This window comes from Pteropus alecto, unplaced genomic scaffold (assembly GCF_000325575.1).
Source record: "Pteropus alecto unplaced genomic scaffold, ASM32557v1 scaffold24, whole genome shotgun sequence".
Classification (NCBI taxonomy): domain Eukaryota; kingdom Metazoa; phylum Chordata; class Mammalia; order Chiroptera; family Pteropodidae; genus Pteropus; species Pteropus alecto.
Genome location: NW_006439192.1, coordinates 9966474 through 9982672, shown reverse-complemented (window position 1 = coordinate 9982672; position 16199 = coordinate 9966474). Strand labels below are relative to the sequence as shown.

General features: G+C 37.3%; 1 protein-coding gene across 5 annotated transcripts in view; it reads right to left on the bottom strand.

Annotated features, from left to right (window-relative positions):
- The window catches only part of GTF2E2 (general transcription factor IIE subunit 2), a 76844-nt gene that overhangs the window by 13971 nt on the left and 46674 nt on the right, over window positions 1–16199 (bottom strand). For 3 of the 5 annotated variants that reach the window (XM_015592835.2, XM_006916337.3, XM_025049873.1), the window contains 2 exons: window positions 9503–9618; window positions 6459–8232 (listed from right to left, as the gene is read on the bottom strand). In XM_015592835.2, coding sequence (XP_015448321.1) covers window positions 8113–8232; window positions 9503–9618 — 236 coding nt within the window. In that variant the 3' untranslated portion in view covers window positions 6459–8112. Of the gene's footprint in view, window positions 1–6458; window positions 8233–9502; window positions 9619–16199 lie in introns of those variants that run through there. The other 2 variants (XM_006916338.3, XM_006916336.3) reach the window with 1 other exon arrangement.

The window sequence follows — 16199 nt, the reverse complement described above, 5'->3', positions numbered from 1 at the left end:
GCACTGCAGCCTTGCCACGGGGCAACAGTGCTGGTCCTGGCTTGTTAAGAACAGTCAATAAAACCTTAGGAAACCCAAAATCTTCTTTTCCACAAATGAATCATTTGCAAGTAAAAACGGTGGTCAGAAGAAAGAGGGGCCACTGAGTTTCATCTATGCCTCAGGAAATTATCAGCTGCTAAGAACTGGAGAATTTTGAAATCCAGCTGCCCTACTGCCACATTCAGAATATGTTTTTTCTACCAGTGATTTCGAACAGCTCACGGAAGTAATCAAAGCCTGCATATCCGCAGTGCCCACCCTACAAACACTGGCACAGAAATAACAGGACGGCTCTGCACTGCCTTTTCGCTACAGCTCTGCTCTACAGGTATCAGGTGTTCCTCTGTCCCGTGAGTCACACCATCATTCTGCCATGCTTATAAGATGTGACAGCAGCAACCAAAGATTCATTTTTTACACTTGGTCTAGCTCAACTACATTTCTCTTAGCTGTCCCCCTTTAAAAGCCTTCAATGACTGATGAATTATAGATCAAAACACACTATAGACTAACCTCTTAAAGCATCCAGCCATGCCCATTCCCACTTCTAAATGGCCAGCAGATCAGGGCAGAGGCAAGAACATGACTGTAACTTTAATTTTAATATGGTGGATATGTTTTTAGACACCCAGAAGAACTGGTAAAAGACTCCTTTCTTTTTATTACAACCTTCGAACACAACTGGGCTATCACAATTTCCCACAAAGACCACATCCTTCCCCACATGTCACCGGATGATCCAATCCCAGTACCTTAATATGGGGTATATGGAGGATTCTATTCCATGTAGTAAGCAAAGGAGACTTAACACAAGAAAATGTAAGTGAATGAAGTAAAGCTATGGAATTTGCGATTGTGACAATTTAGCAAAACATTTCATTTCTCTAAATCTTAATTTCTTCATTTATGAAATGAGTTTAGACTAGATAACGGAAATCTACTATAAGGCCAGTTCACAAAGTACTGATGAGCACAGGTTTAGCTAGAAACCACTAGTAATACACGACTGGCAGTAAAACATCTTATCTTAGAACCTGTGATAGAGGCCTTGCTGTCTGTCTCCTTGCAAAACAAAATGAAGTATATGAGATGTCCAAAATGCATTTCCAGACCTGACCAACAAGATAGATGGTGACAGGTAATATCCCCAAGATAACAACCTAGGTTGTTTCTGATTTTATTCTCCCTCACAAGAACAACGACTATTCACGGATGAGACACCAGTGAGAATTCCAGAACTTAAGAATGAGGCTGAAGCACGCCCCATAAGCCACGGAGACCAAGACAGACCACATCAGAAGGGTAAAAACAGCAGCTACACACTGATCGCACTGCCCCTCCCCCAAGCTGGCACAGCATCATGCCGAGTGGTCTTCCCTGAGTCTACAGTTCCTTCTCCAGTGGGAAAAGAGAGCCCAGGGCAGACATCCAGCTCCCCCAGCATTGTGAGTTACTTTTTAGGAGCCCGCTTCTTGTCTTACCCCATGGGGAGTGCAGGAAATTGACCACTGGAAATCTGACTGTGGCAGAGAAGGGGAGAAGAGGAGCAACAACTAGCACCAAGTTCTTGATTTCATACCTGCAGAGCCCAAGCACTCGTGTACCACATAAGGACGGTTCAGTCAATGATGGAACACAGAGATGGTGGTCCCATAGGTTATAATGGAGCTGGAAAATTCCCATCACCTAGTGATGTCATAGCCATCGTAATGTCGTAACACAATACCTTCTGACATTTGTGGTGATGCTGGTGTAAACAAACCTGATGCGCTGCCAGTCATATAAAAGTATAGCACATACAACTACAGTTGTAGGTTATACCACTAGGTTTGTGTAAGTACATTATTATGTTTGCACAACAATGAAATCGCCTAATGATGTGTTTCTCAGACAGTACCCCCATCGTTAAGCAGCTCATGTCTGTAGTTAACACCAAAGAACTGCTTTGCTCATCTGCAGAAATAAGTAGGTTGCACTGTCTGAGCAAGGAACTTAATAGGGTACAGGTCTGCATGATTTGGGTCCTCAAACTAAGAGATTGGCCAGCCCTGGAGCCTGGTCTTCCCTTGCCCGAGGCAAGTGGGGCGGTGGGGTGGGGCTGACTCTAGCCCCATCCACTGCTGAATGAGGTTCCCAGCCCCACTTAACCAGAAAAGTCCTGGCCAGAACACCTGGAAAGTTACATAGCCCACAATGCTCAGGCACAGAGTCTGGCAGGAAAAACTATTAAGTCTGCAGAGAAAATCCAGTGTCCCTGTTCAGCCAGAGAATTTAGGGCACAAGTCAGCCTGAGTCAAGATCACAGAGAGCCTTACCGGCCCTGAAGCTGGTTCTCTCACTGATCAGGGCAGGAAGCTAATTCAAAGCATCTCCAATTTAAGATATTTTATGTAAGCCTCATGGTAACCATAGGGGAAAAACCTGAAGTAATCACACAAATGATAAAGAAGTCAAAGCATACTGATCCCACAAGATATCAAAATACAAAAAAAAAAAAAAAAAGACTGCAGGATATGAAACAAGGAACAATCGATCTATAAAATAGCCAGAAAACAATAACAGCAACAGTAAATCCTTACCTATTAATAATTAAACATAAATTAAATTCTTCAATCAAAATGCAAAAAAAATATGTCTGAATCAATAAAAAACAAGATCCAAATGCCTACGTGAGACTTACTTTAGCCTTAACAACACACACAGACTGAGAGTGAAGGAATGGAAACAGATACTTCATGCAAATGGTATCCAAAGAAAGCAGGGGTAGCTATACTTAGAAAAATAAACTTTAAACTAAAAATGTTAAAAAGGGACAAAGAAGACCATTATATAGTGAAAAGTAAATCCATCATGATGTTATGACAACTATAAATATTTATGCACCCAATGTCAGAGCACCCAAATATGTAAAAAACAGAGCTAAAAGGAGAAATAAACAGCAATACAAAACAACAGTTGGGGACTTTAACACCCCAACCTCAACAATAGCTAGATCAGAGAATCAACAAGGAAACAGTGAATTTCAACAACACTACAGAGCAAACTGACCTAACAGAACATTCTATCTGATAACAGCAGAATACACATTCTTTTCAAGCACACACGGAACATTTTCTAAGATAAACCACATGTTAGGCCACAAAAACAAGTCTTAGCAAATTCAAGAAGACTGAAATCATACCAAGTATCTTCTCCGAGCACAATGGTATGAAAATAGAAATCAATAACAGGAGAAAAACTAGAAAATTCACGAATACATGGAAATTAAACAACGCTCTCCTGTACAACTTATGGATTAAAGAAAATATTAAAGGAGAAATAAAAAGTATCTTGAGAAAAATGAAAATGGAAAGAATATATCCAAACTTATGGGATATAGCAAAAGCAACTTTAAGAGGAAAGTTCATAGCAATAAACACATACATAAGAAACAAGAAAGATGTCAAACAACTTAACTCTATGTCTTAAGGAACTAGAAAAAGAACAAACTGAATCCAAAGTTAGCGGAAGGAAAGAAAGAATAAAGACCAAGAAGAACTAAATGAAACAGAATAGGAAAGATTAACAAAACTAAGAGTTGGTTCTTTGAAAAGATAAACAAAATTAACAAACCTTAGCTAGACATATTGAAGAAAAAAGGACCCAAATCAACAAAATTATGAATTAAAATGGAAACATTACAACTGATACCAAAGAAATACAAAGGATCACAAGAGGCTACTATGCTACAACTATATTCTAAAAAACTGGACAATATGGAATGAAAAAATTCTTAGAAACAAAATCTACTAAGACTGAATCAGGAAGAAACAGAAAATCTGAAGAGAACAATTACTAGTAAAGAGACTGAATCAGTAATCAAAAACCTTCCTTTGAAGAAAAGCTCTGGACCAGATGATTTCACAGGTGAATTTTACCAAACATTTAAAGAATTATGTCAATCCTTATCAAACTCTTCCAAAAAAAATCAAAGAGGAGGGAATATTCATTTTATGAGGCCTGCATTACCCTGATATTAAAGATGAAAAAGGATACTACCAGAAAACTACAGACCACTGTCCCTCATGAATATAGATGTTAAAATTCTCAACAATATACTAGGAAATGAAATTCAAAAGCACATTAAAAAGATCATTCGCCATGATCAAATGGGATTTATACCTAGGATGCAAGAATGCTTCAATGTATGCAAATCAATGTGATACATCACATTAACAGAATAAAAGTAAAAAGGTCCTATTATTTCAATAGATGTAGAAAAAGCATTTGACAAAATTCAACACCTATTCATGATAAAAATTCTTAACAAAGGGAATATACTTCAACATAATAAAGACCATACATGACAAGCCCACAGCTAATATCATTCAATGGTGAAAGGATGACGACTTTTTCTCTAAGATCAGGAACAAGGGAGCTCACTCTCATCATTCTTATTCAACATAGTACAGAAAGTCCTAACCAAAGCAATCAGGCAAGAAAAAGAAATAAAAGGTACCAGAATTGTAAAGAAGTAAAACTGTCTCTATTTCCAGATGACATGATTTTATATATAGGAAATCCTAAAGAATCCACCAAAAAACTGTTAGATCTAATCAATGAATTCAGTAAAACTGCAGCATACAAAATTAACATACAAAATCAGGAGCATTCCTAACACTAACAACTTAACTGAAAAAGAAATAAAGAAAACAATCCCATTTACAATAACATCAAAAAACAATATAAAATGCTTAGAAATAAATTTATCTAAGGAAGTAAAAGATCTCCATACTGAAAACTATAAGACATTTATGGAGGAAATCAAAGAAGACACAAATAAATAGAAAGGTATTCTGTGTTTATGGACTGAAGGTATATTCTTTATATATCCATACTACCCAAAGATATTTACAGATTCAATGCAATCCCTATCAAAATTCCAATGGCACTTCCTACAGAAGTAGAAAAAACAATCCAAAATTTAAATGAAACCACAAAAGACCCCAAAATAGCCAAAGCAATTCCAAGAAAGAAGAATAAAGCAGGAAGCATCACATTTTCTCATTTCAAGTTGTTATATTATAAAGCCAGAGTAACCTAAGGCCAGAAACCACAAAACTCCTAGAAGAAAACATAGCAAAAAAGCTTCTTGACATGGGTATTGGCAATGATTTTTACATATGACACCTACATCACAAGCGAAAAAATAAAACATAGACAAGTGAGACTACATCCAACTAAGAAGTTTCTGCACAGCAAAAAATGTTAACAAAATGAAAAGACAACGTATAGAATGGGAAAACGTATTTGCAAACCATGTATCTGATAAGGGGTTACTAACCAAAATATATAAAGAACTCATACAATTTAATAGCAAAAAAGCACTGCTATATGGGTAAAGGACCTGAATAGACTTTTCGCCAAAGAAGATACACAGATGACCAACCAGTACATTAAAAGATGTTCAATAACACTCATCATTAGGGAAATGCAAATCAAAACTATAAGATATCCCCTCATGCCTGTTAGAATGGTTGGCATCAAAAAGACAAGAGACGTGCCCAATCTCATCTGATCTCAGAAGCTAAGCAGGGTCAGACCTGGTCAGTACCTGGATGGGAGACCACCTAGGAATACCAGGTGCTATAGGCGTAAAAAAAAAAACCAATTTAAAATTTTAAAAAAATAAGACAAGAGAAAACAAATGCTGGCAAGATGTGGAAGAAAGGGGAACCCTTGTACACTGTTGGTGGAACTGTAAACTGGTACAGCCACTGTGGAAAACAATTAAAAGTAGAACCACCCTATAATCCAACAATTCCACTTCTGGAAATATAGCCAAAGAAAATGAAAACACTATGTTGAATGGATATATGCATCCTCATGCTCATAGCAGCATTATTTACAACAGCCAAGACATGGAAACAACTAAGTGTCCACTGCCAGATGAATGGATAAAGAAGATGGGGGCGGCAGCAAGCGTGCACATGATGGATTATTTAACCATAAAGGAAATCCTGCCATTTGCAACAACATGCATGGACTTTGAGGACATTATGCTAAATGAAATAAATCAGGCAGAGAAACACAACTGCAGTATGATCTCATATGTGGAATCTAAAAACAAACAAACTAACCACATTCATCGAAAAAGAGATCAAATTTGTGGTTACCAGAGGTGGGAGATGGGGAAGAGAGGAAATTAGATGATGGTGGTCAAAAGGTACAAATTTCCAGTTATAAGACAAGCACAAAGGATATAACGTACAACACAGTGACTGTAGTTAACACAAAGTTAAGAAAGTTAAGAGAGTAAATCCTAAGATTTCTCATCACAAAGAAAACAATTGTTTTATATTTATATGATGATGGATGTTAACTTATTGTGCTAATCATTTCATGATATAGGTAAGTCAAATCATTATGCTGTACACTTTAAATTTATACAGTGCTGTATTGTCAATTATATTTCAATAAAATTGGAAAAAACAACAGGATGGTAGGGCTAGATCACAAAAAGTAGGCATACTCGGAGATAAGCTAGCTCCAGGTTTTTACAGAAAACTAGTTTTATACCATAAGACATTGGTATGGTAACAAAACACCTCTGATACAAATCTACACAGGTTGAGTTTCTCATGTTCTAAATTCTTGTGGGGAGCCTCAGTTTTACATCTTCTCATGCCATGTTTTGGGGCTTAGATGTGAAAAAGAGGTAACACTGTAAATGTAGGTGAGAAGTAAATAGAAGAGATAAAAAGAACTAAAGCAGCAAAAAGGGTTCCTTGTCATCTGCACGAAACACTTACTGCTTTGGATTACCAGAATATCTTTTTTGAGAATACCAAATTTTGTCTTTATAATCCACTACAACTTTAACTTGTGACATGAGGACTATAATGATGAACCCAAAGAATCACCACAGACCATATCACAAGTATAGGTAAGGAAAATGTTTAGTTTGCCACAGAAGGCTGGAATAACCACACAGATTTCCTATAATTTACCAACAACTCTTAAGAACTCATGTATTTAATAAAGGTTCTCATGAGGTGGTGGCTCCATAGTGTAATGGTTAGCACATCTGCTTTACATGCAAAAGGTCCAGGGTTCGCGCCCCAGGTGGAGCCACGGACCATACCTCTGGTGTGCCAGGGGCGCCAGGCCCCGGGTGCACACCACGAGCACATGGGAGGAGACGCCTCGCCTTCAGAGATGCAGTTCTTAAGGGGAGACGGCAACATCCGTAGGTCAGAGTTGGAAGGGGTGGGGGGTGAGGGAAAAAAAATAGTGGCTCTCATGAGCTTGACCAGTGATGGAGAAATAAAGGAACTCTTCACCAGAAGAGCCCCATGAGGGTTGGGATATAAAGCTGATATTCAGGTTGGCAAGAAGACTCTATTCATCTTTGATAGCATGAGACTATGACTTGCAAAATCCAAGAGGCTAAATACTAATTTATCCTTTAAAAAAAAAACATTAAACATCACATGTAGTGCATCTCTATTGCTTCACTAGCAAACAAGAGGCACATTTTGTGTCCAAATGTGAAATCCGTATGCTCAGCAACATGACACAGATCACAGTCTCCAACAATATCTCAAACACACACCCTGTGTGAGTTAAAGATGGAAGCTGCTAACTACTACTGCCAAGAAGGAGAAAATTGAATTTACTAACTTCTTAGAACTCCTTCTACAATGATTTTATTATAAATATGTTCTTTTGGAATAAATGAATATTGCATTCAAGACTATTCGCAAACTTGTTCTGAAGTAATAAAAGAGAAAAAATAGAACCAGGAACCACTGAAAAGTAGAGATAAATAGCAAAGACACCTGCATGCCGTGCTAAGTGACTTTCCTCCAAGAAGTAACGGAGGTTAACAGGGAATATCACATTTCTCATTAGCCTATTCAATTAAAATAAGCTTTGAGTTTGGTAATTTGCATTTGTTCTGTAAACTGAACTGCTTTTTTCCTCAGTCCTAAGCAGCAGAATGGGAAGACAGTCAGTCTTCAGATCCCAGTATCAACAAGAAAGATCTTGACTTTTTATGTGTAACTCTTTGCTCACCTACAAAACTGTTCACTGTTTGCCAGGAGCAACATCAGAATAGTCCTGCAGCACCCCAGCCAGGTGTTCATTATGAGTCTTAAACCGTCGCTTCTTCTGTGAAGCAGGCTTTTTCCTTCTCTGAATAGGGGCCTGCAGGAAAAGGTAAAAAAAAAAAAAAAGCTACTCAGAGGGATAATGTGGTAAAGAATAACTAAGGATGCCCAGAAACCAGCAGCAAAGAGATGTGGCAACGACCTGTTTTTTTGCTATGTAGTCCAGCTCCATACACACCATTCCACAGCACACTCCCAACTGAAAATAAGAACCAGTGTTTTCTGTTATGGAGACGTGCATACCTCCACCAGGAATAAATGGGCTGGCACAAAAACATATCAGAACTATTCCAGGCACTAAGTGGATAATAAGAGAGGTGGTAAAGCTCTTTATTTTTCATCATTATTATCTGGTCTAAAAATATATCTATCATTAACTAATAAAAAAAGACCTCATGTAAATAGGGCTCAACATAGAAATATGGCAAAACTGGGAAGTGGATGGGCACATGAAGATTTGTTACTGTTCTGTATTCTTTTCAGTATACCTGAAATATTAATGCATGATAAAATCAACAAGCTAAACAATGACAGGAAACCATAAAGTGCTGCAATTACACTAATTCATGGAGATCACTGGCAATAAACCTTCCATTTTAAGGAGTCCTAAAAAATTCACTGAATCTCTCTCTCTCTCTCTCATACACACACACGAAAAATCGGAAAAGGTAAGTTACACCGCCTGATGGTGAACATGGAAAAGAAAGAAAGAGGTACAGCAGCTAGACTCTAGAGTGGCTGGTGAATTATTCCTCATTCAGGCTTTGTCCTTAGACTAACAGTTGATTAGCTTGTACAAGGCAATTTACAAGTCTTCATTCCATTACAAATCCCTCATCTGAGCAGGATTTGGGGCTACGAGGACAGTATGTGGTTCCTAAGGGATCAGGGCTAAGGAAGACCTGGGCACCAAGACTACTGGGCTCACTGGAGCAAGGGGGAGGGGAGCACAACTAAAGCCTTAAAGGCCAAGATGACAAAGCAGGCTCCTGGTTAGAGACTGGGAGGCCAACATGTGGGCAGCAGGAGAAATTCAGTATGGCTGGAGATTGAGAGTAGCCACTGCCAGGACTGGGGCTGGATGGCAAAAACTCTCTCGTGCCTGGGGAGCAGCACTGAGGGCACAGAGATCTTCTGGCTCTCAATAAACCCTACATGATCTGGTTTGCAACTGACCAAGATGAATGGATTAGGACACAGAAAAAACTAGAAGAGAGAACTGACAACCTGCTCTTAAAAGAGAATAAAAAGCAGGCAAACAGTTTATAAAGAACAGAGGATTACATTTTTTTCTAGCAATTACATACCACCTTCTTTGGTCCAGACTCCTGCATAGAAGAAATACCCTGTCGCTTCAGATATTCTTCAATTTTCTCCTCGTCCATTGAATCCACAGTGACACTCCTCCACAGTTTCTGAAACTCTATGCCAACAAGATGATAGTTATTTTACAATAGGTGTTTACAAGCAACAACATCTCAGAGATCAAAATCCAGGCTTCAATATTATCTCCTCTGGTTGACATTAGCACAACTGAGATTTCATTATAAAAACAAAGGAAGTAAGACATCAACATTCAAGGGCCTGAGAACACGAACTGCAACTGCATCATTACATGCCACATCGGTAGTATTCTATTTTTAGTCTAGTAAATGAAGGACCATATGCTTAAAGCCTCTCTGCTTTCCTGAGAACAAAGGCAGTCGACACTCTCCTTTTATTCCAAAAATCAGTTCTCTCCATCGAGATAGTTCAAATTCCTGCTCATCTCTCCTGAGCTCAGTATACTCCACTTTCTCTTCTATTGGTAAGAACACACACACAGGGAGATGGGGAACCAAAGTTTTATACTGGAATGAGGAGCTGTGACAGTTTATAGGTGACCCTTGAACAACAAGTGTTTGAACTGCACAGGTCCAATTATACACAAATTTTTTTAAATAAACATATTTAAAAAAAATTTGGAGATCTGCAACAATTTGAAAAAAACTCGCAGATAAACCTTACGATTTTAATAACATTTTCTTTTCTCTAGCTTATTTTATTGTAAGAATATAGTATATAACACATACAACATACAAAATACGTGTTAACTGACTGCTTTTGTTATCAATAAGGCTTCCAGTCAATAGTAGGCTATTAGTACTTAAGTTTGGGGGGAGTCAAAAGTTACACTCAGCTTTTCGACTGTGTGGGTATTGGCGCTCCTAGTTCCCACGTTGTTCTAACGTCAAGTAAAATTATCCCAGTTCACATGTAGTGTAAAGATGTGCTTTTCCTTGTTTTTTACCCCACATTTTTTTGAAAGCAGCATATCATCTTCTGTAGGACAGTTGAGACTAAGGTAAATAGTTTTCATGCCTGGAGATATGGACACACCTTTCCTTCTCCTAGGCCTTTTAGCATGTGGAGGGGGGTCATTCTACTGTTAGGACAAGAGCTTGGTTTGGAATCTGTTGCTGCTATGGTTACCCATAATGCACCACAGGCTTCAAATTCCTCTAGCCATACCTGTGCTTAGGGTAGAGGCTCATTTGGCAGAAGGTTTTTCTCAGTGTTTGCTCAACCTGTGGTTTTACGTCTTCCTTTCATGCTCCACTTAGGATGGTCTGTCTGCTTCTATGCTCTTGTGCCTCTTGGATTCCACTGTTACTTGTTAATCAACATCTGTTAGCCTGGTATGGGGGCAAGAGTTCTCTGATATTCTGATTAAGCCTCCATCTTAGGAAAGCGCTGTGTTCCCTGGTGTCTGGGGATCAGCCTTCTCAAATGTTCCTGCTCTGCCTCCTCTGCTAAAGTTCTGGACCCGACACATATTCCTGGCCCTTTCTTGGGGGTAGAAGATTTTCTTTCTGTTCCCTTCTCACAGCAATTTAAGACTTTTGTCTAAAAGAAGGAGGTGAGGAGAAAGATTTAGACAGAGTTTTATGTCCTTCCTGAAGCATCTACTGTTCCCCATCCCCAGACCCATCCAACAAGGGCAGTATCCCCAGCCCAAGCCTCTGTCTTTTTTTTGTAAGTATCCACTGAAGTCTATAGAGATGGGTACAAATTCCCATGTGTCTGCAGCCCCCGGGAGTTCTATATTCTCTTGCTAGTCCACACTAAGCCTTTAGCAGTTCATTAAAAAATTCAGCTGAATACTCTGAGAGGTGTTCATTTTGTCTGTCCTGGGTAAACAAGAGCTTCCATCTCATCTTTTCTTAGAGGTAGCTAGCTGTCTTTCCTTAGATTTCAGGATAGGTGGTGGCCCTGCAACCTCAGCTCTCTGATAGGTTCAAGAAAACTATAAGTTTGCAGCTATATACAGTTTACTGTTGTTGTAAGGGTGGGAACAATGCTTTTTCCAGCTTTCTCCATTCTAAGTGAAAGTCAGAAGTTGCCAACTACCTACTTTTTATCCAAACTTTAAGAACAATATGATTAATGTAACTAGTTTTGTTCACTGTGAGTATATGAGAGAGAAAATAGCTTCAGGTTGAACTTCCAAGTCAGCAATAAAAACATTCCTCTAATTCCAAGAAAGCACACAAAATTGTTTTAAAATGTATACCATAACCAGAATTTTACGCGTCAGATTTACCATAGCTATTGAAGGAAGTGTGTCACATATACAAAAAAAAATAGTTCTGGTATTTTAACCAGATTTGTTAAATTATATGAACATGTAAAAATTGTATTCATTAATTAGAATTAAGTGTTAAACGACATAACTGAATACTAATTAAGCTGTATACTTTTCTCCACATAATGAAAAAGGTAGAGAATAAAAGTGCGTATGATAAAAACACCTTTTACTCAGTGGTAAATTTTATTCAGTACACTTTTTACCAAGCCTCTGTTACCAGCATTGCAAAATTTCAGTTCCTTGAAAACTGAAACTACTTTGACTTTCTACTTGATATGTACAGAGCTTATATACATACTTTAGGCCTCTTATAACATATTACGAAGGCAATAATACCTACTAGAATAGTGACAGCAATGGTCTGGAAAGATAATCTGTATATTAATATACCACCAAAAAATATATACAACACTATAAATTTTCATGGCACAATGGAAATGCAAGTATATTAAAACAAAATTTAACTCTCTTTTGCTAAAAGAAATGTCACTGGAACTATTTTCAGAGGAAAAATCCCTAAATAAAACATTTCTACTTTAATCCTTGCCCCTCCCAATAAAACATTTCTACTTTAATCCTTGCCTTTCCTTAGCTCAATGCTGCTGCAGCATTTAAATATTACATCTACTACATAAATGTATTACCACTGCATAAATACTTAAGATGAACACTAGAAGGCAAGGCCTAATTTTAGAGGCAAGATCTCACAGGATACCAAGTCTAATTACTTTTTAATGTATGTGAGGAAAGAAAATGCTTGGCTGACAGAAGTACTAAGAGAAATAATTTGGTTTTAATTTCATAAAAATCACTGCAAGAAAATATAAAATAAAAAAATAATCTTTATTTTATATGAGGCTGGCAAAGTCAACTAAAAACATCCAGTACTGGTTTGAATAAAGAAATTGATACCTTCTCCACAAATACAGAGGACAACTGGTGACAGCCAGAGGGGAGGGGAGTTGGAGGGCTGGGAGAATGGGGCAAAAAGTTAAAGAAGTACAGATTAGTAGTTGATAGATTGTCACAGGAATGGGGAGCACGGCATAGGGAATGCAGTTAGCATTAATGTAAGGGCTACATGGAGAGCCAGAGGAGAGAAAGAGCAATTAGGGGGATCATTTTATAAACTATATAAATGTCTAACCAATGTACTGTATACTTGAAACTAATAATAAAATTAAGTTTTTTTTTAAAAAAAAGAAAGAAAAATGGATACCTTCTCATATACTGCTGTGAAGGGATAAACTGGTCCAAAGAATTGGTTCGAACTTTACAATAAATATTAGGCAAACTGTTGAATATTTTTTAAATATGCCTTGTTTCTACCCAACAATTCTAAAGAAAACTACAATAAGGAGATAATCAGACAAGTGAGCACATATTTATGTGCAAGAATAGAGTATTCTTTATAATAGCATATAGAAAAAATTTTTTTAAAACTACATTTCTATCTGCGGAACATCAGAAAAATTGTTTTCAAGTATATCCATATACTTGGATATATAGTGGAACACCATATAGCCATTAAAAAATAATGACCCAAAACAGCATCAAAGCCCAGGAAAGTAGCTACTGGGAGGAGTCCTGAATTCTAAGGATAAAGTTGAAATTATTTAACTTTCCAGGCAGAAAAGAACAAGTTACAAGCAACAGGGGAAAAGTCAGACTGTCATTGGATTTATTACCACCAACAAATATAATGTAACTGCAAAAGTTCAGTAGAAATGTAGCCTCAGACTGTAAAAGTTGTTCTGTTTCTTTTCTAACTAAATGCAAAACTACAGACTCACTGAGTCAATCATGAGACAGCTCAGTAAATGTAAATAAGTTACAAGATAAGTAAGATTAAAACACAGTATTTTGGTACTATTTTATATTTTCAATTCTACTAATAAGAGCTAACATTACTGTTACCATTATTCTATGTGCCAAGTTCTGTTCCAAGTTCTAAGCACTTTTATTATATTAACTCGTTTAATCCTTGTAAGGACCATGAGGTACAAATACCATTATTCCTATTTTACAGATGAGAAATCTCAGAGAAGGGTTAAGTATCTTGCCTAAGCTAGTCAGGAGCAGAGCTAAGATTTAAAATTACAGTTTGACTACTCAGACATCCTCTTGACCACTGCATTTATATTACCTCTAAATGAATAAGATCCTGACTTAAGGAAACATTAAATGCCTTTGTGAAATAAGATGTATACCTATGTCCAGGTACTCTGTGTCCACTTATCGATTTGGTTTTTTAAACTGCTTTATAATAAATTCTTTCCTTATTTGTGTTATGTCTCATTTTAGGACATTTCTTTCTATTATAGATAGAATAAAGGATGAATTTTCAGTGGCTGAAAGCTTGCCCACATATTTCTTTCTGATGGCTAAAACTGCCACCTAGTGGACTAAAACAAAAATCTTTATCAATATGATCGACAGTAAATACAAAAAAGAAGTCAAAAAGAAAGAAAAAAAGATCAACATTAAGATATACATTAATTTCCAATGGTCTTCTATGGAAATACACATGATTTACATGATTAACAAAAACTAAGTTTTTTAAAATCAGTGATTTATAGAATACTAACATTTTCAACTAAAAGAACAATGCCTTACTCCTGAGGTTCCTGTGGGTAACTGTTCTTCCCAGGGCCTAACAGCACTATTTGAACACCACAATGACAATATGTGGCATGTTGTACTATATGTCTTCCCATGTCACTCATTCCCCAGCCTGTAAGCTCAAGGACAGAAACCTTATTCACTTTGATATCCCTTGTATCAATGAATGTGCTAAATGCAAGACTGCATGAAAAGTTTAAAGAAAATATATCTTAATTTTTCTGTTTTATAAACATAAGCTGTACCTTCAATTCTCAACACAGGCAATTTAGTAATGTCTGGAGACATTTTTGATTGTCGTAATATGGGGGAAGGTATATTGCTGTCATCTAAAGAAACCAGGGATGCTGCTAAACATCTTATAGTGACAACCTGACACTAAAAAAATTATCCAGCACCAAATATCAATACTGCCAAGGTTGAAAAACCCTGCTTACTCTCAACCATCTTTCCTAGAAAGTATACAAATTAATGAAAAATATCGATTTACGATAAACTACGCCTAAAAGGCAATTCCATTTTATATATATAAACAAATTATTTTTATACTGATTTAATGCACACTGGATTTTCTGGAAAAATATAATGTATAATTTATGTAGAATATAGTATTAACCTTGGTCAATCACAGAAAAGCTGCATTTTGTATTTTTCAGATCTTTACAAAGAATTCTTTATCACTTAAGTAAAACACCAATTACAGTATATAAGTTCCCAATGCATCACACCTGTATTAGTCTATCTGCAGCTACTACGTTGTGGATGGAAAGGGGGTTCAATGGAAAGTAACATCACAGGGCATTCCTAACTGGGCAGGTCATGGTGGAGAAACACTCAACTTCGTTTCGTAAAAGTTTTTTCTTTGCCTTAAGCCAGCCCTGTCCATTGTTTTTGTGCATCCAGGTTCACACCCCTTTAAAATGCCTCTTTTGAGACCTTTCCTTCTAAAGCCTGAGGACCCTTCAGACCCCTCCTTCTAAAGTGTGACCACCTTCAGAACACAGAATCTTGTTAACTATTCTGTAAATCAATTCCCACCTTGCTTTCTCTTACTTTCATGTAATTTTCCTTAATTCCAAATGCATAACTGAAGCTGCAAACTGTCATTTCTTGAAAGCATTTTATCTCAGTCTGTTGAGATCCTGCTTTCAGGTGTATCCTGTTTGCCTCAAATAAATTCTTATAAAAACTCTTTACAGGTTTGGACATTTCTTATATCAACAACCCCTCACATATAGCAAAATGAGGCCTATAACAGGAAATCAATGAATATTTGTTGGAACTCCCAGGTTGGTGAACACATGAAGATGTGGGGAGAATGACAAACTCCAAAAGAGTATGGAAGTTCCATGCCCCTTCCCACATGCTTTGCCATATGTATCCCTTCCATCTAGCCATACTTGAGTTATATACTTTCACAATAAGCCAGTAATCTAGTCTCTTGAATGCTCTCTCTTGAGACACTCCCTCTCAGCAATCAGCCACCATTCTGTAAGAAGCCCAAGTCATAAAGAGAAATCCAAGTCACACTGGAGAAGCCCAACCAAACTCTCAGCCAGCAGCCATCAACTGCCTTCCAACCTGGATATCAAGTCCAGTTGAGCCTTCAGCCTCAGCAGCAAACACGATTGCTCAGTTGAGCACAAACATGGAACCAAGACAGAAATTAATGTTGTTTTTAAGCCACTAAATTTGGGGTAAGTTGTTACACAGCAATGGATAACTAGAATATCTTCTTATTCAATCATTTGCTG